General features: G+C 43.2%; 1 protein-coding gene across 1 annotated transcript in view; it reads right to left on the bottom strand.

Annotated features, from left to right (window-relative positions):
- The window catches only part of KSR2 (kinase suppressor of ras 2), a 349,612-nt gene that overhangs the window by 302,341 nt on the left and 23,962 nt on the right, over positions 1–23,309 (bottom strand). The window contains exon 2 of the mRNA XM_066601915.1: positions 3,837–3,977. Coding sequence (XP_066458012.1) covers positions 3,837–3,977 — 141 coding nt within the window. The remainder of the gene's footprint in view (positions 1–3,836; positions 3,978–23,309) is intronic.

Here is a 23,309-nt window from a genome sequence, read left to right as displayed (position 1 = left end):
AAGGAAGATGGAACAACACCTCTGCAGCGCCATCTATTGAATGGCAGCATTCCTGCAAATCAATGTACAACCCTTTATACAACAAAAATTGGGAATTGAAAACCAAGCAAGATTCCATACACAGACAGCTGTTTCAAGGGGGGTTTGCCCCCCCATCGGTGTGCAGTAGGATTCTGGCTTGGCTAGGTGCTCTCCTTAAGGAGTGATGATACTCTTCTCGATTCATGTCACAGGCCTCTTACTAGTCAGGCCAGAATCCTACTGCACACTGATAAGGGGCAAACATGCCGAAACAACTGTCTGTGTATGGCATTCTGTCTTGTTTTTCAATTTCCAATCATTGTTGCATAGACCTGTATAAAGGGTAGGACACTGATTTGCAGAAATGCTGCCATCCAATAGGTGGTGCTGCAGAGGTAGTGTTCCATCTAACTTATTTGCATACACAAATAGAAACACACTAATCAGAGGCACAGCTGCAGCTAAGAGAAGGATGGGTGGCTAGATGGCATGCGCCAACAAGCCAGGGTACGTAGTGGACACAAGCCTAGGACAGAAAACTCAATTTTTGCCTCAGGAGAAGAAAAGCTTCGCTACAACAATTTTCGAGGAGATGACAGACACATTGCCAGTCTCTAGTGTTTCTATAAGGATCGTCTGCCACATTTCTCTGACGGTTGCCAGACTCTGGCATAACTCATGTATCTTCCAGCAAAGGACATGACTAAAGCAGATCTGCAGTGTGTGCATACAGTGTGGGAGTGTATTTCTATGTATATGTAGTCATGAGATATCCAGCTGCCACGTCTCTTCTGCTTACAACCTCGTTTAGCAAAGCATGTGCCGTATGAGTTGTTTGCAAACAATACCAATATTGATGTACATTCATGCTGTGTGCAACTTATGCCCCGATCGAGCTTATGCTGACCTAAGATAAGTATACATACTTGTAGTACATGCTGTTACATTTATGCCCAGGCATTTCCAAGAGTCAGCCCAAGACTAGACCAAGGTCTTCATAGTGACACCAGCCCCAGCAATCACATAAGGTCCCATCCTTCTACAGTCCTGCTATCAAGTTTGATTGTGGCATTGAAGCGGTTAAAAGTCAGAGTTTTCTATGATCCAAGCAATTCGGCTGTATTTTCTAGCCAACCTCCTGCTGGTGATCACTTGGCCACAGTGGCAGTGCCCACCAAATCACTATGATGTCATAGAATATCAAGGTACCGATCAGGTTTAACTAATGCTGGAAACCAAAGCAATGGAGAAACAATGGGGGAAATTTCCCACGCCGGTTTTAGTACAATTTTTCGGGACACAATGCACCTAACGAATGAAGAGGCTCATGACTCCTCATGTATTAGGCACATTTCGGCACCTCTGTCCACCTACATGGAGATATACGGCAGGTCGGACCCGGCGTACATTTCTATCATAATTTATGCCCATTTCTGGTGTAAATTCTACAAAAATCTGATGGTCCGAGTCCACATCCCTCAGACAGGCCCTGCCTATTTTATGAAAATGTGCAGAGGCTAGTACAAAGAGCTAAAAAGTCATACATTTTTAGACTTAGGCCAGCTTCACACGTCCGTGAAAATTGCGAGAGATTTGTGTGTTGTACATGAGTGATGTTTTCGTGCATGGCACCGCGATGTAATGTGATGTGATGCGGGAAACGATATATTCTATCTTGCAGTGTGAATTTGCATTGCAGCCCCATTGTTTGCAATGGGGCCAGCAGCAGCAGTGCCGGCCCTATTGAAAGTAATGGGGGAACTCCGTGATCCTCTGCCACGGCTGTAACATCTGTGCTGGAGGATCTCTTCATCCCCAAAGCGATGCGAGGTTGTTTTCACATGAAAATGCCTCGCATCCTCGGGGCTTTTACATGGATTGCAAGTGCGATATGGGGGCGGGATTCACAGCCCCATATCCCGCTTGCCCGTGTGAGGCTAGCCTTAGGCAAAAATATGCAACTTTTGTATGCCAAAATTCTAGAAGCTTTCATCAATATTGCCCAAAGTGGGAACAGCTTCTGGCTGAGAATTCAGAACTTTTTGTACAGCTCTGGTTGCATTTTTTCAAATTTTGACACCAATTTTTCATGTTGCCAGTCAACCCCTTTAGTCAGTGACTTTTAGGCCGGCTTCACACGGGCAATAAAATTGCACGAGATTTGTGCATTGCGAGATGCAAAAATATGAACCCCTCTCTTTTAAATGGGGTCATATACATGAGCGATGTTTTGCTGCATGGCACCGCGATGCGGGAAACAAATTGCGGCATGTTCTATCTTGTGCGTGATCTCGCATTGCAGTGCCCTATTAAAAGCAATGGGAGAACACTGCGATCCTCTGCCACAGCTGTGACAGCCGTGCCGGAAGATCCCTTCATTCCCGACGTGATGCAAGGCTGTTTTCCCATGACAACGCCTCACATCCATGGGACTTTCACATGGTGGGGGTGCAATATGGGGGCGGGATTAACGGCCTCATATCGCGCTCACCCGTCTGAAGTTAGCCCTACAGGGTGGGCCATGAAAAATAGCCCACCCCCAATTCCGGTACCATATTCTTATGAAAACTGTCTAAATCTGTCCTGATTGCCCATAGCAACCAATCACAGTACACAGAAATCACAGAAATGAAAGCTGCACTGTAATTGGTTGCTATGGGCAACAAAGATTATTTTAGACAGCTCTCACAAGAGCGTGGGGCCGGACTACTTTTCCATGGCCCGGCACATACAAACTCTACATAAGTATTACCATTCAAAAAGAAAAAAAAATGAAGTTCAAAGTTGATGACAGGTTCCCTTTAAGCAATGACGTCACATCACCAGTATGTAGTAAATATATTTCAGGATTAACATCCTCTATACAGCTACATAGTTATACAGCCGCGGATCAACATGCAACACAAAGGGTTTATTTGAGCCAGAAGGGAAGATGCGGTAGTTGGAGACTACATGGAAATGTGTATGCAGCTGTCAAAGTAGAGTTTTTAATGTACCCATATACATAGGAAAAGTTGAGGGCCATCTGGACATCACATCAATGTCAGATTTGGCCATCTGTGTGAATGTGGTACATGCACTGTCAGCTTATGTCTATTCTGGCAGCCTACTAATGGTGTGGCATAAGGCTCCATTGCAGTTATGGCATTTGTTTAGAGTATATTTTAGGAAACGCTCCTGACACTGCTCCTCCATCTGGGGTACAGTTGCATCTGACGTATACAACTGTACCCCATAGCCAGTTATTGTAAAATATCATACACCATGTAGTATACAAGTTTTGCTCTACTTAGTTGCATAGTAAAGGCTCAGTCAGACAAGATTGGTTTACACACTGCTAAGCAATGTGTAAACCACGCTGCTGACATGCAGCGATTATGCGCGTGAAAAGGGCTGCCCCAAGCTCTGTGGAGCAGCCCGTTCACACGTCCATGGTGCGGGCAGCCTGCTTCCATAGGAGCCTATGATAAGCACCCTGGACAGGGCGAACTACGGAGCTGACAGGCAATTTGACACTTGCTGTCCGTTCTTTTTTAGAAGCACACATTCTGCGCTTCTAAAAAGGGTCTATGTAAGCACTTCCATAGCAACCTATTGGTTCCTATAGCAGCGTGGTTTACACGCTGCTGTAGCAAAGTGTAAACCACGCTTGTCTGACAGAGCCGTAAAGCAAAGCAAACTGCACTGGAACAAGGGGTTTACCAGCATACGCCAGCCTGGGAGATACTCAGAGGGCACTCAATGCGAATAGAGCTTTACCTCTTCACACCCAGGAGTCATAGACTTTACCGCCCTAGCCTGAAATCTGCCATTACCTCCATAACTTCTTTGCGGATGTTGACAATCCTGAACCAGTGCATAATTTGAGGGAATCCTTCCAGCTCGGCGTTACGCTCTTGGAGAGCCACTTTTCTCTTGCAGGACAGCTGCCGACTGAAGTACTTTACTAGCTTGCTCTGAAAAAGAAGAGAAGTAATTCAGTAATGGAGATACGGACAGACATCTAACCAGCAGAAAAGAATTTCTAGCATTCTCAAAGGGGTATTCCAAAAACTGGGCAAAATTTTCAAAATTTCCCTAACATTTCCACTTATTGCCAATATTCTAAATGTCCATCTAAATCATCAAACTGAACTGCAGTGCTTTTTTTGGCTGACCTGCACCTCCGCTGATCTCCAGCCAGCCTCAGACTTCCATATCTCAGTAGCTTTATATAACTAGTTATAACATTACATTGCAAAATTACATGTTATCACCTTATGAAGAACATAACTTTCACTTTGAATCATGGGAATACAGCTTTAATACTATTTCTGCATAATCCATACCAAGTCACATATAGATAATATACAATGATGAAAAAAAATTAAAAACCTCACACAGCAAATCTTAGACAGAGCACTAAAAGTGTTAAAAGGGTTGACTGTTTTACAAAACCTATTTTCAAATATTCTGTAAGAGAACTCTGAGTTAGGCCGGTCTCACAAGGACAGGTCGGATTCCGCATGCAGCAGCCTGCAGCACAATTTTGGCCCGGACCATGGCTGGCGACCCTGCATACCTCTCTTCTTTCGATTTCTTCTGTATTGCGAATGGACATGCGCAATAGAGATTTTCTTTTCAAAACTCTGTCTTCCCCGCGCCGTCGCTAGGCAATCACGCGGGTACCTGCGACCTATCCGCAATGTCAATTGTAGATGGGCCGCACGTTGGACGGCTTCCATTGACTTCAATGGAAACCAACCGTGCAGAATCTGCACTAAAATAGAACATGCTGCCATTTTATTTCTGCGAGTGGAAATCACAAGCGTGTGAGCGGACATAGATATGTTCTATTGTTTAAATGTGTGCGGAAAAACCGCGGATCGAGGTGTGCATTATAACAAATCTCTGTACAACACTGTGGAATATGCTGGCACTATATGATTGGATAAAATAAATAACACATGAATATTATAGTATAATATACATTTAGTGCAATTATTATTGACGTCCCCACTTCAAGCTGAACAGTCCAATGGGTGGTCCTCTGGTGGAAAGGAAAACTCTTGTGCAAATATTTTTTTGTGTGATTTCCTGCATCTTTCTCATTAAATTAATTTATCTCCTTAGGGACCAAGCATGGTAAATTTACAGCGCTTGGTTCTGGGCTTTAATCCCGCCCAGAGGAGAAGAGAGCTGAGAACCCGGAGAAGGGAGAAGCAGTTTTTAACCACTTCTGCCCTCTCCTTTCCTGAGAGCTGTGTACTAAAAAGTGAAAGTGGAAGAGTTTCTTCCACTACGAGAGCCGGCAGTCACATGACTACTGGGATCCCCTGGCACAGCTGCAGGGTCCTAGCAGACCCAGGTAAAGTGGAAAAGTGTGAAATAAAAAAAAACAAAAACATGTGAATGTCCCTTAGAGGTCTAATATTACATCATGGGGACATAGATGGTAAAAAAAAATAGTTACAAAAAAAAAAATTACAGAATAAAATAAAAAATTATACATAAAAAGAAAATGACCCAAAGCCAACGCCAACCAAAACAGTCGCTGTATGCGCCCTGTAAACCAAAACCATTTTGTGTAGACGTTTTGATATTATATATCAAAACGTCCAAAACAAAATGAGGAAGCCGTTCCCATACTTTATTGTAGCGTAAGTATACTAATTTTAAAAAAAACTGTAAATGTTAAAAAAAATCATTTTTTCTAGCTTTTTACCCGCAATAAAACTAAAAAAAGGTGAAAAACTGTGAAAAAGATATTAAAAAACTAAATACAAAAATAATTTGGTAGCTGAAGGAAAACAATAGGGCAGTAAAACCACCACATGGGCAAAATCTCTAAAAAGTGTCTGGTCCTTAAGGTACAAAACAGCCCGGTCCTTGAGGGGTTAATGCTACACACATTTTCTTTGATAATAGATCCTAAAAAATCTACAGTTCATCCTGCAAAAAAGAACGAGGTCTTACATGGCTACATCCATAGAAAAATTAAAAAGTGATATCCAACCAATTGCACGAAGTACGAACATTTTTCTTGTTTTTTAAGGCCAAAATCCGCAACATCATTAAGGTGGTGAAAATGCACTTAAGTGACCTGAATACAACAGCTACAATTTTTGGAAGTGATTTTAGGTCAGGTTTCCAATATTAATGTGATAATTAGTAGGTCCTACTTCCCACCAAGGGACTGATAGTGAAGCACCTCTAGCACAGTGTGCATTGCCATTTTGATGCAGTTTTCCAAAACTTGGAATGAATCAAGGAGAAGAAAAATGAGGAGACTCTGATTGGATAAAGCAATTGTAGAGAACAAAACTTCATCAAACCAGAAAGTGTGAACTAGGCCCATCACTTTGTATCCTACATTAGCGAACTAAGGCAGCTGTTTCTCAATAATGCCAAAGAGCGCACAAATTTACAAGTTAATAAAAATATCAAAAATTGTGCCACATTTATCGAAATTACGTGAGTGGTATAATACTATGTTTGGCGCAACTCCTTAAGCACTTTTCTCTTCTTTAGACCACCCTATGACTATTGTAAATGTACATCACTACTGCATGTGGTCTATGATGGCACTTAAAAGTAACAAAAAAAGAATCCTTAAAAAGTGGCGTTTCCAGGGCATACTTAAATAATGATTGAACTTTGCATGTTTTCTCACGCTGGAAACAGATCCATTTCACAGAATGGGAGATTTTGATGATCTCTGAAGACAAAGAGCCACCAATTATGGAGAACGCTGTAGCCCCTGGTCTCTTTGCTCAAGCTATCAGAGAAGCTCACAGATTCTTATCAATACCATACCAATAATGTGGGTAATCTATTAGTAAGCAGATGCTGCTGGAACTGGGCTAATATACATAGAATATACAAAAAGTGTTTATCCATTGCAGTGACTTTACTCTAGATGGGAGGGAGGAGATGATTGGGAGACTAGATAGTCAATAGAGAGAATGCTTAGAAAGTCATTGCTTGAAGGACAAACCCACCAGTTTATAGTATAGAGGTAAATCCTCGCAGGGTGGCAATGGTGTGGCAGTGAGGCATACTGGTACAGTTTTGTCATGGTTTGCTAATAGTGCAAATTTCCACATCATTATGGTATCCAATGTGCTCTACAGGTTGATCATACACTGTTGGCCATGTAGTATACAATATATTGTATTAAGGCTGATAGCAAAAATAGTAAAAGTGAAAATAGTAAAAACTATTTTAAGTACTATAAAGGCCGGCTTCATACTGGCGAGGGCAATATTGAGCCGTGAATCACCACCTGACATCACCCTCACAATCCATGTGAAACTCCTGGATGTGAGACGTTTTTTTAATAAAAAAACAGCTTCACATAACTGCGGGGAATCCCTCCAGCCGCAGCTGAAAGGGATTTCCCTGCCGTGGTTGAAGGGATTTCCCTGCCACGGCTGAATGGGATTCCCCCTCTCACGGCCGCAGCAGAGGATCGCAGGGTTCTCCCATTGCTTACAATGGACGATACCGCAGAAAGATAGGACACGCTGCAATTTTTTTTTCACGCAACCCCACACGAGCGAAAACATCGTAGACGGGAATAAAGCCATTGAAAATCATTGGATTCATAATTATCTGTTTTCACTCACTCTTGCATCTTGTGAAAATCGCGCAATTGCGGTGACATTGCGGCTTTGTTCCCGCAATTTTTTAGCATCAGCGATGTTTTTTCTTGAGAATAATCCCGCATGACATCGCTACTACCTGCGATAAAATCGCATGATTTTTTATTGTGAAATTCATAGGAATTTCTAAGCACATTGCACGAAAATCACAAGTTCATGCTTTATGATGCGATAAACAAGGAGGCTCTCTAGGGAAATATGAGAGATTAAAAAAAATAATACATCGCAGAAAGATACAGCATGCCGCAAATTTTCTTCTCGCAATATAGAATCAGTGAAAACATTGCTAATGTGAAGGAAACCATTGAAAAGCATGGGTTTCACAAACATGCGTTTTCTCACGCTATCGCCGGGAAATCGCACAATTTTGTCGTCCGTGTAAAACCGGCCTTAGCGCTCCCACACACTTGCATTTTTTTTAACGTAAATGTCAATGGGACTTTCTAATGTTAAAAACTCATCACACAAAAAATGCAAAGCACCAACTTTCGATGCGTTTTTAACATTAGAAAGTCCCAAAAACGCGTGTGTGGGAGCCCTTAGGCTATGCTTACATGTGAAGTTTTGGCATTGCTTTTTGGTGGATGTAACCTAGTAAAAATGCCATCTGTGAACATTCTCTAATACTAAAGGATATACTCCTGCTTCTGTACCTGCATTTGGATTGGTCTGTGATTGACCTGCATTATAAAATAAAATTAAAATTAAAAAAAAATTATATATTATATATATATATTTATTTTTTTTTGTGATAATGAAAAACAAGGGGACTTCTGCTTTTCAGTACCAAAAAGGAAGCCGGAAGATACATCTAATGTACAAAACATAATGGTGTTAAAAAAGAGCATCTGTACTGCTTCTGTTTATCCACAGGATGGCACTGTTGCACTGAACTTTAAAAACACCAGTAAAAGTAAAGCAGTGTAGAAGAGGAATAGAAGGCATTAATAAGTATGTAATTATACATGATTAAGAGGTAGTGTAAGGCCCAAGACGTCAGTAATGATCAGTGCAGGTTTGGTTGGTGGAATAAAAGAGATAAAAAGTGAAGAGTCTGATGAACAGTTTTTGACAAATAATACAGAATCTAGCATTAGTGACGGTAAAAAGTTGGATCCTCCAGTTTAGGAATATTTTAGTATGTTATAGATATTACGTTTTGTTAGGTGTATAGTTTGAGGAAAATGTAGAGTTACTTAGTTTTTAGGTAAATCAAACTTTTAAGACACAACCACACTCAGATTTACAGATATTTGCAATGAAAAGATACATATAGAATATCTAGTGACACAGAAGTCAACCACTTTGACTACTCGCAATGCAAACCTCTGTACCAGATATTATCAAACAAATAGTGCCTATTTATCAAATATTCCAAACAACTTATATATTGTAACAGGGTAAGCAAAAAAGGTAAAGTGACAGAAACTTGACAGAGAAAGACAGGACACACAATGGTGTGAGAGGACCACAGTGCAAAACACTACAGAGTTACTTCATAGCGGTGTCACTAGGCCTGACAAACTGTCTTTCTCCAGTGATATAAGGGGTCCGAAATACCGCTTCGAGGGGGCCTCCAAATAACCCGGCGTGGTATAGGGGGAAGGAGTGAAATTGGGTCCAAGAAAACCATCGGGAACAGAAATTAGAGTATGAGGCTTTTTCTGGAGCGATCATGTCCTCTATACGTATAATATTATGAAGCTCTTCTGTCCAATGAACTCGAGTTGGGGAGCTGCCCAACTTCCAGAATCTGGGGATCACCATTCTCCTAACAGAAAGGATGTGCCTCAACACTCCCTTCTTCATGAGAGACATCGGCCCTAGAAACATGCAGAACAGGGCATTCTCTTTGGACATCTGGAATTTGCTGGGCAAGGAAATTTTGGGTAAGATAGAAGCGTGCTGCACCTGTAAGGTAAATATCAAACTGCAATAAATGAGGGAGCCATAGTAATCACAGCCTCCAACAATAATCTGTATATCGCAGTGATCACGTGGGGGGTTACTATAGACCCTGGACAAATGGAGTTAGTTCCCTTTTATAATGGCAACCCTGGTGAGACAGACTGAACAAAACTCTGAAGCTGGCTGCCTTCCTACCATACTCCCCAATGAGGCGGATTATTCCCATATATGTCTACTAGAGTTCTAAGAGAGTCCCTGAAAAGAAACACTGATAGGCATATTCCCTTATTCTTGAGGACCCCTAAGGTTCAACAATTTCCCAAAGCTATCCCAAAACTTAAGAAGCTAGGAAGTCCAGCGTGGGGGATCCAAACTTGGCCTTTCTGGGACTTCAAATGAATGGGTGCTATTTCTATCCAATTTTCGGACAGAATTTTTTTTGGTTCAAAAAGCGGATGGAAAACATGTTTGTGTGCAAGTAACCAAAAGGCGATAGCATTCATTGTAGAAAACTGCCTTAAGAGTTGTGCATTAAGCCCACCTCACCCCTTATAAACATTTTAAAAGTTATATTAATGGCATTGGTAAGTGCTTTAGGGGCTGCAAGGTAATAAATTCGACCTGGCACATGTGACAAGAGTGGTTACAGAATTGTGGACCAAAGTTGGTCAACTGATGTGATTGATGTGCTTTAAAAAACATTATGTGTCACCGACGTCTTACTTACTGAGCAGTAGAGTTAAAAGGTACCAATAACAGAAAATAACTTAATTCAGAACATCTTAGCAGCAGCAGCAAAAGTCCATATTGCACAGAACTTAAAATATGGAGAATTGGGGTATGTTCCCATGCTGTGGATTCTCCATGCAGCATTCCACAGTATTAAGGTACAAGCCATGTGGATGAGATGATAACAAAGCTCATCCACATGGTTTGGAAAAAAGCCATGCGGAAACGCTGCAGAATTATGTGCATTGTCCTTATGTGCTATGCAAGGGATAAAATCACATTTCCACATTTAAGGGTGCGGGCAGACGAGCGCATAAACGGCGCGTTTTTGCGACCAAACGTATATAAGTGACCATCTGAGGCAATGGTTTCGAATGTATTCGTTCACATGGGCGATTTTACGGCGTGTAAAAACGGAAATTCGAAAAAAAACGGAACATATGCGACCGAAATACGCGCCAACGCATATTCGATCGCCGAAAAGACCGTTTGCAAAGTAGGAACAAACGAAAATACGCTTTCTAGCTCTGGTCGTGATCGGTGAAAAACGATCGCTCGGGCGATTATACGTTGCGCTCGTGCGAACGTAAATACGCCTACGCTCATCTGCTCGCACCCTAAATCTGTGGTGAAAATCACACCAGTTGGCATGTAACCATTTAACCAATTTAGGTCCTAATCAGGTATAAACTAAATAAGAAATAAAGGCACATTTTTCCACATGCTAGTGTAAGCCAAAGGCTGGGGGACATATAGGTGCGGATGTAGCAAAGTTTTTTTTATGCAATAGGTTTTATTACAGATTTTTGTCAAACATATAAAAAAAAATACAAAAAAAAATCTAATCCCCTCCCCCTCCCTCAGTAGACAATCTTACAGAATGGTATATGCACTATTGAGGAAGAAAACGAAAAACAAAGAACATTGGTTAACATGCAGGTGTTATAGGGGATAACTTCTGATCGGTGAGGGGTTCTTGAGATCGGCGGGATTCTCAGAAGTGAGAACCCTACTGATTAGCAAGTTATCTTTTTTCTGTGAATAGGGGAGAACTTGTAATCTCGGCCCAATGCCTTTAAGGTCTTACTTGCTTACAGTAAGAGATAGGTGAACAACAGCATATTAAAGGCATTAGTTAAAAGAACATGGTATTACAATAATAGTTACATTACAAGACTACCCAAGATTCTGGAGAATGTACACAAGTAGTGCCAAGGTGGACAGATCTAGCAATGAGGCCCACAAGTCCTCATACTTTCTAATAGTGCCTTTCCTTTTGACCTACAGAGATTTCCAGCCGTATAAGCATACCAAAGTGTGCTATAAATGCCAGAATGGATAGAAGGTTACTACTAGAGATGAGCGAGCACACTCGGTTGAGGCAGTTACTCGAGCGAGCATTGCTCTTCTTGAGTAACTGCATACTGGTCCGAGCAGATTCAGGGGGTGGCTGGGGGTAACAGGGGGCAGAGTGAGAGAGCGTGCTCGCTCATCTCTAGTTACTACCTCTCCAATGGGAAGCAATTGATTTATGTGCCTGGCAAGCATAATTTTTTTTAGTGTCCAACATTCCTATTTCAGATACAGTAATTTTTGCTTTATAAGATTAACTTTTTTCCCCCACAGTGGGAGGCGGGAGTAAGTGTGTCCTATAAAGTGATCTTACTGAAATTCAAGCTGGTTGGCACGTTTGCATGATCACGCAATCATCGCAGGGCTACGCATTCGCTCGGCCGCACGTTCAGCCAGGTTGCTCCATAGCAGGAGAGAAAAACAATTCTCTTTCTCCTCTCCTGCCGACGCTCACCACCACCGCTGATTGGTGGTGAGCGCCGGCTGGAAATGTTGCAGCTCCCCTGCCTCCACCAATCACCTTCCTGCCTTACTCCCACCGTACATAAACGCTGCTGTTACAGAGCTCCACTGCTACTGCTGTGGAAGAGAAAGGAAAGAAGTTATCGTGGTCCTCCATCGCCATTACTATCCCTGCACTGTCATTTAAAGTCCCTGGGGGAGTTCTAAATATTTTTTTCCCTATTTTCCTCTTCTAAAACCTGGGTGCGTCTTATAAAGCGAAAAATATGCCAGCATATCCCAGCAGGCAAATGATAGGATTCTGATTTATCGAAAGATCATAGACTTTACTAATGAGTTGAAGTACTTGGTCCCAGTAACGCCAAAGCAGAGGGCAGTTCCACATTGCATGGAAGAGTCTTGTGCCCGTCACTTTACATCTGTAACAAGATGATTTATCTGTAATACCCATTTTATATGGCAGCAAAGGAGTGTGATACACCCAGTGCAATAAATATAGCTGAGATAATCTCGGTGCCTCACTCACAGATCTGCAAATAAGGAAGATGGAACAATACCTCTGCAGCGCCACGTATCTGAAGGCAGCAATCCTGCAAATCAATGTTAGACTCTTTATACAACCCTTGTAACAATGACTGGGAATGGAAAGCCAAGCCAGAATCCATACACAGACAGCTGTTTCAGGGTGTTTACTTCATAATAATGAGGTTCTAACATGCAAGTTGACTTGCAGGAATGGTTCCATCCAATAGATGGTGCTGCAGAGGTATTGTTCCAGCTCCCTTATTTTCATATTACCCAGAGGAGCATGAATGGCCTTATAAGTCTCCTCAATCACTCATCTACCTTCTAGGTGCTCTCCCTAAGGAGAAAAGATAGAGTTTCTGACTCACTCATAGATAGTGCTAGTAATCCCTGCACAATGTCATTCCACACTCCACCGGACAGTGGGCCTAGGTCTTCCTCCCATTTGGTCTTTATTATAAAAGGAGAGCTTTGCTACCAATTATTCCTGCACACAGTAATACTGTAGAGATATAACTCCTCTCAAATCTCTTTCCTGAATACAGAAACTAGAAAATGCATATGAGGGACAGGTCTCACAGGTTAAAGTCTGGTATGTACAGAACATGCATGTCTTAAGGCCCATGTAGAAGGGACAAATGTCGGGCAAACAATGCTCGACACTCTTTCCCGCACATACTAGCTCCCGTGCTGTTGCACAGGAGCTAGTAGCGCTGGCTCGCTCACAGATCGGCCAGCAGGGGGCGGGGCAGCAGGAGATTTCACTCCTCGCTCTCCGCCGTGCATATTTTAATATTCCACAAGACTTCTGCTCGATTCGCAACCTGATTGGTTGTTTGGTGAATCAGCCAACCCAAACAACCAATCACTGTGAATCAGCCAACCCAAACAACCAATCACTGTGAATCAGCCAACCCAAACAACCAATGAGGTTGCTGGAATTGTGAATCAGCCAACCCAAACAATCAATCAGGTTGCGAATCGAGCAGAAGTCTTGTGGAATATAATAATATGCCTCCCCCGCCCCTCTCCATTGATTTAACATAGTGACCATTCAGTACTGAAGGGCTGCTATTTACACTGAAGATCAGCGTTCAGCTCATCGTCCATCGTTTATGCTGCATGAGCTGATTGCTGATTGCTCAGTGTAAATAGCAGCCGTTCAGTATTGAACGGCCACTAAGATAAGTCAATGGAGAGGGGTGGGGGAGCGAGGAGAGAAATCTCCTGCAGCCTCCCCGCTGAGAGTCAACGATACTAGCTCCTGTGCAGCAGCACGATAGAGGGGATGAGTGTCGGGCATCGTTTGGCAACCGACATTCGTTCCATCTAAATGGGCCTTTAGTTGTTGGTAGTGATAAAAAAAACTGTGAGACAAGTTATAGATATGCTGCAATGGAGAGAAAGCCCGCAGCTACCCCTCCTCATTTTACAACAGAAGTAGCCAAGTTTGACTTGACTGTGATAACTTTTTAGAGCAAGTTATTTCATCTGAAGCCATTCAAAAGCTACTGTTCTCTTCACATCAAAGCCCATTGCAAAACTATGTGCATCCTGTCACAAGCAAAGCTCAATTAAAATTCACTAGGGTTTTTTTCCTCTTGTGATTTAGGGTCCTTACTGCAAGAGCGCCGGTTCCAGGGAGCTGGGGATAAGTTTGCCCTGTTGTCTACCACAGCGCCACACATCACACTACACATTTCGAAATATCCCATTGATCAATTATTTCACTATTGTCTAGCTTATGCATGATGCAATAGCAATTTCTTAATCATCTGGGAATTCTGCATGTATTGGATATACAGTAGTTCTTAATTCCCTTGGGGGCAGTGCTACGATGCTGTATGCATAAAACGTACGTCAGTCTCCAGTCCCCAGGGTTGTGTGTGAGGTTCCCTACTGCATTTGACTTGTTATCCCAATATTTTTTTATGCAAGTGACATAAGTGCAAAAGGTAGTTTGTGCGTGTAAGGGGGTTGTTACAATTAACTGTAAACTGAACAGTGTTACTGCCGTATTTCCCCAAATATAAGACCTACCCCCAAAATAAGCCCTACCTTGATTTTTCAGGGGGAAAAAAAAAATTATATATATATATATAGCAATACATTACCTCGGCCACCCACAGAAGATCGCTTCCTGGTTACAGAATTCATAAATCCAGCCTCCATGAAGCGATGGCCTTGATTACTTCTCGAGCGCTGCTCAGCCAATCAATTCCACACTTGATGAACCAATGCGATGGCTGTGATTGGCTGAGCAGCGCTCGAGAACCAATCACACCTATCGCATTGTGGAGGCAAGCGTTATGAATTGGCCAATCAATGCCTAGGCTCAGCCAATTCATAAATCCCGCCTGCACAACGCAATGGCTGTGATTGGTTCATCGAGCACTGCATTGATTGGCTAAGCATTGCTCGTGAACCAATCTGAGCCATAGCTTCCTGGAGGTGGGATTTATGAATCGATCTTCTGTGAGTGGCCGAGGACTGCAGGATGCGTGGCAAAGCTCTGGAAAGCAGTGGCAGGACGCGGACCAAGCTTGCTGGGTAAGTATAATAAGACATCCCCCAAAAATAAGACCTAGTGCCTCATTTGGGGCAAAAATTAATATAGTACAGAGTCTTATTTTTGGGGAAACACAGTATTTGTTGTAGATTGCTAAGGTCCTAATGACCATAACTAGGGATGTCATGTTTAGCACCACATATTGTTATTGCATTTTTTGCCAAGTTATTTGCTAAGCACGTTGATTTGTAGGTACTGTGAAGACTCAACCGTTAAAGGGAATGTCCGGTTGGAAACTATAGATGGATAGATCATCAACAGTAGTTGGGTGAGGGTTTGGTGCACGGGACCCTGGCCAATAAGCTGTTCTCTGGGCTGGTGTGTTTGTACACTTAGCTGATTTCTGCAGGAAGCAGACAGCTCCTGTCCCATTACAGTGGCCAGGCTTGGTATTGCAGGCATTGAAGTGGATGTGAACTCTGCTTGCAATTCTAAGCCTCAACACTGCAATGGAAACCAAGCTGACTACTTCCTGCAGAAATCAGCTTAGTGCACAAGCACGCTGGCTCAGAGAACAGCTGATCAGAGGGCAACCTAGGCGGCAGACACCCACCAAACTACTATTGGTGGCCTATCCTGAAGATAGACCAGCAAAAGTTTACAACAATAGTTTAGAACATGCTGTGTTCTATTTCTCGCTAGCAGTTTCCCAATTCCAACTTGCTAATGTGAGTGGAACTGCGTCATCCAATGCATTTGATTGATTTGCATATTACCGCAGATCAATCGCTTGCTGAATCCACAATTACTATCCGTTTGTGTTAGACTGGCCTAAGACTGACTAGAGTACTAGAGTAATATGCACTTTCCTGTAAGAACTGGAGTTGGGTCCAGCAAGTGTACAGCTAGCCCAGAGACTGTGGGTGGTGATCCACTGCCCCGCCTCTTGGACTTTGTACTGTGGTCTTGTGTAAAGCTGCGGACTGGAGATAGGCTGCCTGTCCACGGGCGTTGCGGTATCCTGTGGCAGATCGCCGCCGCAGGAGCCGCCGCCCGGGAGCATGAGCCTGCAGACGGATTTCCACGATCAGTCTATCTGCTGCGAATTGCCGGCTGCGAGTGGAGAATCGCCTTGATTCTCCACTCGTGGACAGGGGGGCTGCGCTTTCCATAGTGACGCTATGGAAAGCGTGCATTGCGTTCCCCGCGGCCGGATTATTGCAGCAGGAAACGCAATTTAAAAACGCCCGTAGACAGGCAGCCTTACTCATCTTCAGCAAGAGTACCTGGTAAAATGGAACTATTTAGAAGTCTGCATACAGGTTAGTTGAGCCCTGGGAGAGATGCCAAATGGACCAAGTCGTTAGGAGAAACCTGTTTCTCTGTGTTCTGTTCTATTCAAGTGAGTGTGCTGTGTAAGTTAAAAAGACTGTAACGGATAAGCTAAGTGTCCTGCAAAGAGACTGTAACCATTAAAGGGGTTTTCCAGGACTAGATTATTGATGATTAGAGATGAGCGAACCTATTCGGCCACGCCCCTTTTTCGCCCGAGCGCCGTGATTTTCGAGTACTTCCGTACTCGGGCGAAAAGATTCGAGGGGCGCCGTGGGTGAGTGGGGGGTTGCAGCGGGGAGTGGGGGGGAGAGGGAGAGAGAGGGCTCCCCCTTGTTCCCCGCTGCTACCCCCCGCTCCGCCACGCCTCCCCCCGCCGCCCCCCGAATCTTTTCACCCAAGTACGGAAGTACTCGAAAATCGCAGTGCTCGATCGAGTAATTACTCGAAACGAGTACGTTCGCTCATCTCTATTGATGATCTATCCTTAGGATAGACCATCAATATCAGATTGGTTGAAGTGCCCTGTGATTTGCTTATTAAAGAGGCTGAAGCGCCCTGTCGGGTGTCCATGTTATTTACTGCATCATCCTCCAATGGGGCCCCACAAGTAGCGTCAAGGACCACAAAAGATGATCCCCCTTACATGCTCAGTGGGAAGAGGTTAACTGTCACATTTAAATGTGCAGAGTCTATATTTCTACATCATGAAAAACACCATGATTGATTTGTATGGTAAAGGTTTATAATAGTTAATCGGGGAGCATCTGCTGCTTAAGAAATGTCTAAATTCGGTGGATACCAAGGACAAGCTTTACGTACAAGTACACCTACAAACAAACATCTTTAAGGGTTTGTCCCACTTCAAGCTACGTACAACCATGTACACGATGCTTAAAGAGGTTGTCTCACTTAGCGTTATTGATGACCTATCCTCAGGACAGGTCATCAATAGCAGATCAGCAAGGGTCTGCTGTCGGGGACCCCCAGCAATCAGCTGTGTCTCTGGACAAGTGTCTTTGCACACAAAGCTATTTTGCTGCTGGAAGCAGACAGCTCCGTACATCGTGCAGTGGCTGGAGTCAGTATTGCAGGCTGAGTCTCATTCTTCTCAAAGGGATTCAGCCTGCAATATCAACCAGGGCAAATGCCCAAAACATAGAGCTGCCAGCTTCAAGCTGCAAAATAGCTGCGTACACAAAGATAGGTCATGAATATATAGAAGTGGGACAACCCCTTAAAGCTTCTTGCACTTCGCTGTTTTTGAGAAAAGTATTATTTAAATCCTTCGGAATATGGCCTTATATTGTATTTTCATGTTTATCTGATTTTACATAGAGGATACAGAGCTTTTTTCAAGAAATCCATGGGATTCCATAAAATATATGGTATGTAAATAGGCATATTACAGAGGTATGAACATGAATACACAAAGCCCATGCACACAGCACTGCCATGTGCATAACCCCTAACATTTGCAGAACTAAAAAGAGTGAATATGCATGTACGTCAAAGCAGCCATAGAGACCTCTCCTTAATAGTTCAGCTGCATTTCAGTATTACCTGAATACAAGTTAAAAATTTGAATACTATGGTTAATTAATTAATTAATTGAGCAATCTATACTGCACGAGACCACAGAGGCAACTACCAACTAAAAGACTGAGTTTGGATGTCACACCCTGCATCAATTCCTCATGGTCAGAAATTGGAGTGATATGTAGGATTACATGTCCACCAGAACAGGAGGCACGGACACTTTTTTGTCATAGACTTAATTAAATATAGATGTCTTTGTAGGACAAATGGATAGAGAGGGCTCTCCCTGCTTGGAATGGCCTTCCGTGAGTCAGAGAGATGTTAAATAAGGGCTCCCTCTGCTCAGGTAGAATGATTGAAGAAGAGTAGGTAAATAAAAACGCCCATAGACATCAATAAGAAAAAAAAGCCCTTTATGTTACGTGCCAGGAACAAATTTCTAGGCACTTTGGCTGACTCTTGGGCTTTGTGCAGCCCTGCAGTAAATGTTACATACTTATGTGTACAGATATTCACAAATAAAGAGCAGTAGATGTTGTTGCTGGAGGGGATGTAGAGATACGAGTACAAAAATATGACTCCAAAATCCAATTCCATTTATTAGCCCTCCCTTTGTAAAAGTAATATATTTTATGTCAGACATACGCACACTAAACAGGCTAGAAAGTTGTAGAACGTTTCATTATATAATGATTAACTCATAGGCGCAAATGTATGTCGCCGGAAGATTGTACTTAGCACCCAGCGGCATTAACTTGCAGTGCTATGATTTCAGGGGCACAACAGTTGTGCCCTCAAGATCACCAACATGAGGATGGTAGACATTGAAAGACATCACATATCAATAATTCAGAATGGTTAACCCTTGTGATGGCACAATCAATAGCAAAGGAGGGGGGTCTCTTTACTGGCTCACTGGCAGCTTGGTATTAGAGAATTAATTAAGGCCCAATGTCCACAGGCGGATCTGATTAACGGAATCCGCACGGGTCACTTGCATGGAAGATCCGTAATTCAAAGTGCCCATAGGGAAGCATTGGCATCAGCAACTGAATTTAGGCATGCAGATTTGACTTGAAGACCGTTTGGTGCGGAAAACAAATAAAAACGTGCTCCGTTTCAGTGCGGTTTCCGTATGGATGGGCTTAATAGAAGTCAATGGGAGCGGACAATCCACAGTGCATCCGCAAATACAATGTCCACAATAAGGTCGGATTCTACATGCGGAGCCCGCAGTGGAATCTGACCATGACCGCGGCCGAGGACCCTGCTTGCCTGGCAGGGTCTTCTGTTTTCTGTACTGCGGATGTGTGCAGAAGTTTCAAACTCCTGCTTAATCAATGGCACTGGAGACAGACCGCGAAACAGCTTCCAGTGACTTCAATAGAAGCCATCCATGCGGGAGTGGAGCATGCTGGGATTTTTAATCTGCGAGCAGAAACCGCAATTAGTTTCCGCTCATGGACATGAAGGATTGTTTTACCATAGCATGCAATGGAGGCTAATTGCAGAGGAATCAGAAGCGGAATACCCACTGAGGATTCCACAACAAAAATCCGCTCGCGGTAATTGGGCAGATAACAAGGACAAGTTTAGACCTTGACTAGAGATGAGCCAGCATACTCGTTAAGGGAAAATACTTGAGCGAGTATCGTCCTTTTCGTCATCAGGCAGGTACTCGAAAAGAACGATACTCGCTCGAGTATTGTCCCTTAACAAGTATGCTCGCTCATCTCTAACCCTGACCTAACAGCTGCTTGTGCATTTTCTATTCATAAATAGAATGCACAAGTATCAATTGGAATATTCTAATATAGTAAAAAAAATAGTTAATTCAAAAGTAAAAGTCTGCTTTTGGGAAAGAAACGTGCAGAAAAGCTTTAATAAAATTATTTTAAGAACAACATTAAGATGGGTAAAATAACTATGGTGGAAAGAAAATGTTTGCACATAAATCTAAAAAACAAATTAAATGCTACAGTTTAAATTATACACAGAAAAGATTTTTTTAAATTCTACTCAAAATTTTAAAAAGCAAGACCTCGCAGAACAATGGCAGCAAAAAATAAAGATATGGGAATGTAGTTAAGTGGCGATGGTAAATTAAGCTTAAGGCTGGACACCAACTGGCGAAATTTTCTTTCTTGCGCTGTGAGAGCACAGGAAAACTCTCGCCTCGCAGCGCAAGAAAGACGCCGAAATAGAACCGGAATATCGCCACTGTCTTCAATGGGGCCAGCAGCAGCAACGCTAGCACCATTGAAAACATAAGGAGAATACCACGGGGACCGTGGGCATGAAAAAATCCTCTGCCACAGCTGTCACAGCTGTGGCAGAAGTGCAAAATGATATCCCATTGCTTTCAATGGGATCGACATTGCTGCCGATCCCATTGAAAGCAGTGCTTTCTTGCAAGCCCCGCAGTATGATTATCAGGGAAGGGCTTGAAATATAAGCCATTCCCTAAAAATCATCAATAAGTGTTAAAAAAATTTTTTTAAAATTTACTCACCTCTCCGCCGCTCATACGCGTCCTCGGCAGGCTCCCCGACACTGCTGTCCAGCACTTTCAGCAGGCAGGGATCCCGCCTGCTGAAAGTGCTGGACAGCAGTATCAGGGAGCCAGCCAGGGGACGCGTGTGAGTGGCGGAGAGGTGAGTAATTGAAAAAAAAATTTTTTTAACACTTATTGATGATTTTCAGGGAAGGGCTTATATTTCAAGCCCTTCCCCAAAAATCATACTGTAGGGTTTGCTACAAACCACTGCTTTCAATGGGACCGGCAGCAGCGCCGATCGATAGCATGCTGCACTTTATCCCGCGGGGATGAAGGAAACTCCTGCCACAGCTGTGGCAGAAGTCCGTGGCATGCTTCATATCCTTTCAATGGGGCTAGCGCTGCTGCCGCTGGCCCCATTGGAAAGACTGGCGATATCCCGGCGTGATACCGTTTTTTTTCTCGCACTGCGCTGCGAGACTTTTCATTTACTCTCGCAGCGCAGTGGAGAAAAAAAAAACAGTGGGTGTCTGCTCTAAGGCCCAAATTATGCATGTATTGAAGGGATTAAACAGCTAGTCTGAACATATATATTTATGGTATATTAAAAAGCCATGACTATCACAAATGTCTAAGAGATATCTCCCAACTCTATTACTGCCACCTATCGGGAAGATGGGTTACAGTAGACCCCTTCTGGCCCTCGAAGGTGGACTATCGCTGCTAAAATAAAAGAAAAAAAAGAAAAAAGGAGAGACCCCCCTATCATTATCCTAATGGAAGAAGAAGGATACATGAGAACTAATATATTCTAAACAAACTAGCTATTCTGCAGCAACCATTGGTCAATATAATGGTAAGGTTTTGAATGCTGCTCCAAACAAGCAATGAAACCATAAAGTTATACATCAAAGCAACAGCATGCTATAGATTGTGAAATAGATATCAAATAATGAAAGATGATTATTACTACTACCACCAAGGACAGGTGGAATTATTGTGGAAAAGTGAGCGTAAGAGTTGTGCAGACATAGATACTGACTAAGTGTGTAGTCGTGTTCTGCTCTGCCTACGATCAAAGTAGGAGGCTGGGGAAACAGATCAATGGAAAACAGCAGATGTCAGGGTGGAGATTCGCTCCCATGCCAGGCTCTGCGCTGCTTCTGCAGTTGAAGAGTTCACTAGGTGTTACTGAGTAAACAAGTCATCTCTAGTTTTCCTAAAGAAATGTCACTTTATAAAAATGTACCTGGGGGTAAAACAAAAATGTCATAAGATTCTGACAATATGCATGTGCACCCCAGTCTTTACACACAGCGTATTCTAATAGGACTGAGCTCCATCCTTGGGCACTGCACAGAGTTACTCCCGAAAACATCAAATAGAAGTGACCCAGGATCCAGTTCCAATTCTTCATTTATCTGTCAAGCATTGGGCTTGTTTTATAATAGTTGAGGCGAACTGCTGTAACTTTTCTGTACACTGCTGGGCGTTTGTTCATTACAGTTATGACACCTTGCAGAAACAGCGGGATCACAGAAACTCTGTTCTCAGATGTTAAACCCTTGTGATATGTAATCAATGGTGATCGAAGCATCACAAAGGAGGGGGTCTCTGTACTTTCTGATTGTCAGCTCGGGTGATAGAAATCACCAGAACTAATGTTCAGCTTAAATTTCCTAAATCTATAGAATGTTAAATGTGCGTTTTCGGATGTGGAACGTAGACGTAGCAAATTCGTGTTACCTGCATTTAACCCTTTCACTGCCAATGATGTGGGTAAGGTGCCATCATTTTCAATGCTTCCCATAACTAGAATAGGAGGACAAGAGCTTGGATCTTGATGTCATATTAAAGCCCTGAATCGTAAAGCGACCCTCTGATATCATATCTTATAAAAGTTTAAGCGACCCTCCGGTCCTGGACAAACAGAGATGGTTGCAGGACTACTCTGACTACCTGATGGGTGCTGGATCGCAGGGATCTGAACGATGATCATCCGGTGTAAATGCTGGAAGCAACTGAACAATCAAATGACGATCGGCCCTTGTAAACAGGCAGCCGTTTGTCTCTGAACGACGGACGGTTTACTGAAAATGGAAGTGGGCAGCCGGAGTAGTCACTGGCCCGCTCCTCCTCCATTCACTGAGCAATCCTTGCTCCTGTGTGAAAGGGCCCTTAGGCTACTAATCATACTAATGCACAGTGTGCATCATATAGTCAGGCAAGCACGGCAGCCATGTTGGTTTGTCCAGAAACGGAGGGTCACTTTAAAGAGGTATTCTGGCGATTCAAAGTGAACGGTATATGATTCATAAGGCACCATTTTCAGGTGCTTGGCTGAAGGACATTTGGTCTCACGATGCCCCTTTTACACTCACCCTACACCACCTCTGTTTTCAATGGTGTCACGAAGAGCAGAACTGGACTGCTATGTAGTGAAACCAGGTTGTTTTCAGTGACAAATCCAGATTTAGTCTGGGCACTGACGATGGCCATGTTCATGTCTGGAGACCTAGGGGTGAGCGCCTCAATCCTGCTTCTGCTGTGGAGCGGCACACTGCCCCCACTGCTGGTGTGATAGTCTGGGGGCCATCGCATACTACAGTCACCCACCCATATTAGTGGTACGAGGACAATGACAATCAGTGATATGTTCAGGACATCCTGCAGCCACATGTGTTCCTCTCATGGCGGCTTCCAAGAAGCACTTCCCAGCAGGATAATGCTGGGCCGCACACACAAGGGGGTTAACTTCGACAGCCTATGAGTTTGCATGATCTAGAGGCTC

Source organism: Eleutherodactylus coqui, chromosome 5 (genome assembly GCF_035609145.1).
Source record: "Eleutherodactylus coqui strain aEleCoq1 chromosome 5, aEleCoq1.hap1, whole genome shotgun sequence".
In the NCBI taxonomy this organism is placed as follows: domain Eukaryota; kingdom Metazoa; phylum Chordata; class Amphibia; order Anura; family Eleutherodactylidae; genus Eleutherodactylus; species Eleutherodactylus coqui.
The sequence above is the reverse complement of the archived record's forward strand: the minus strand, read 5'-3'. Positions and strand labels throughout refer to the sequence as shown.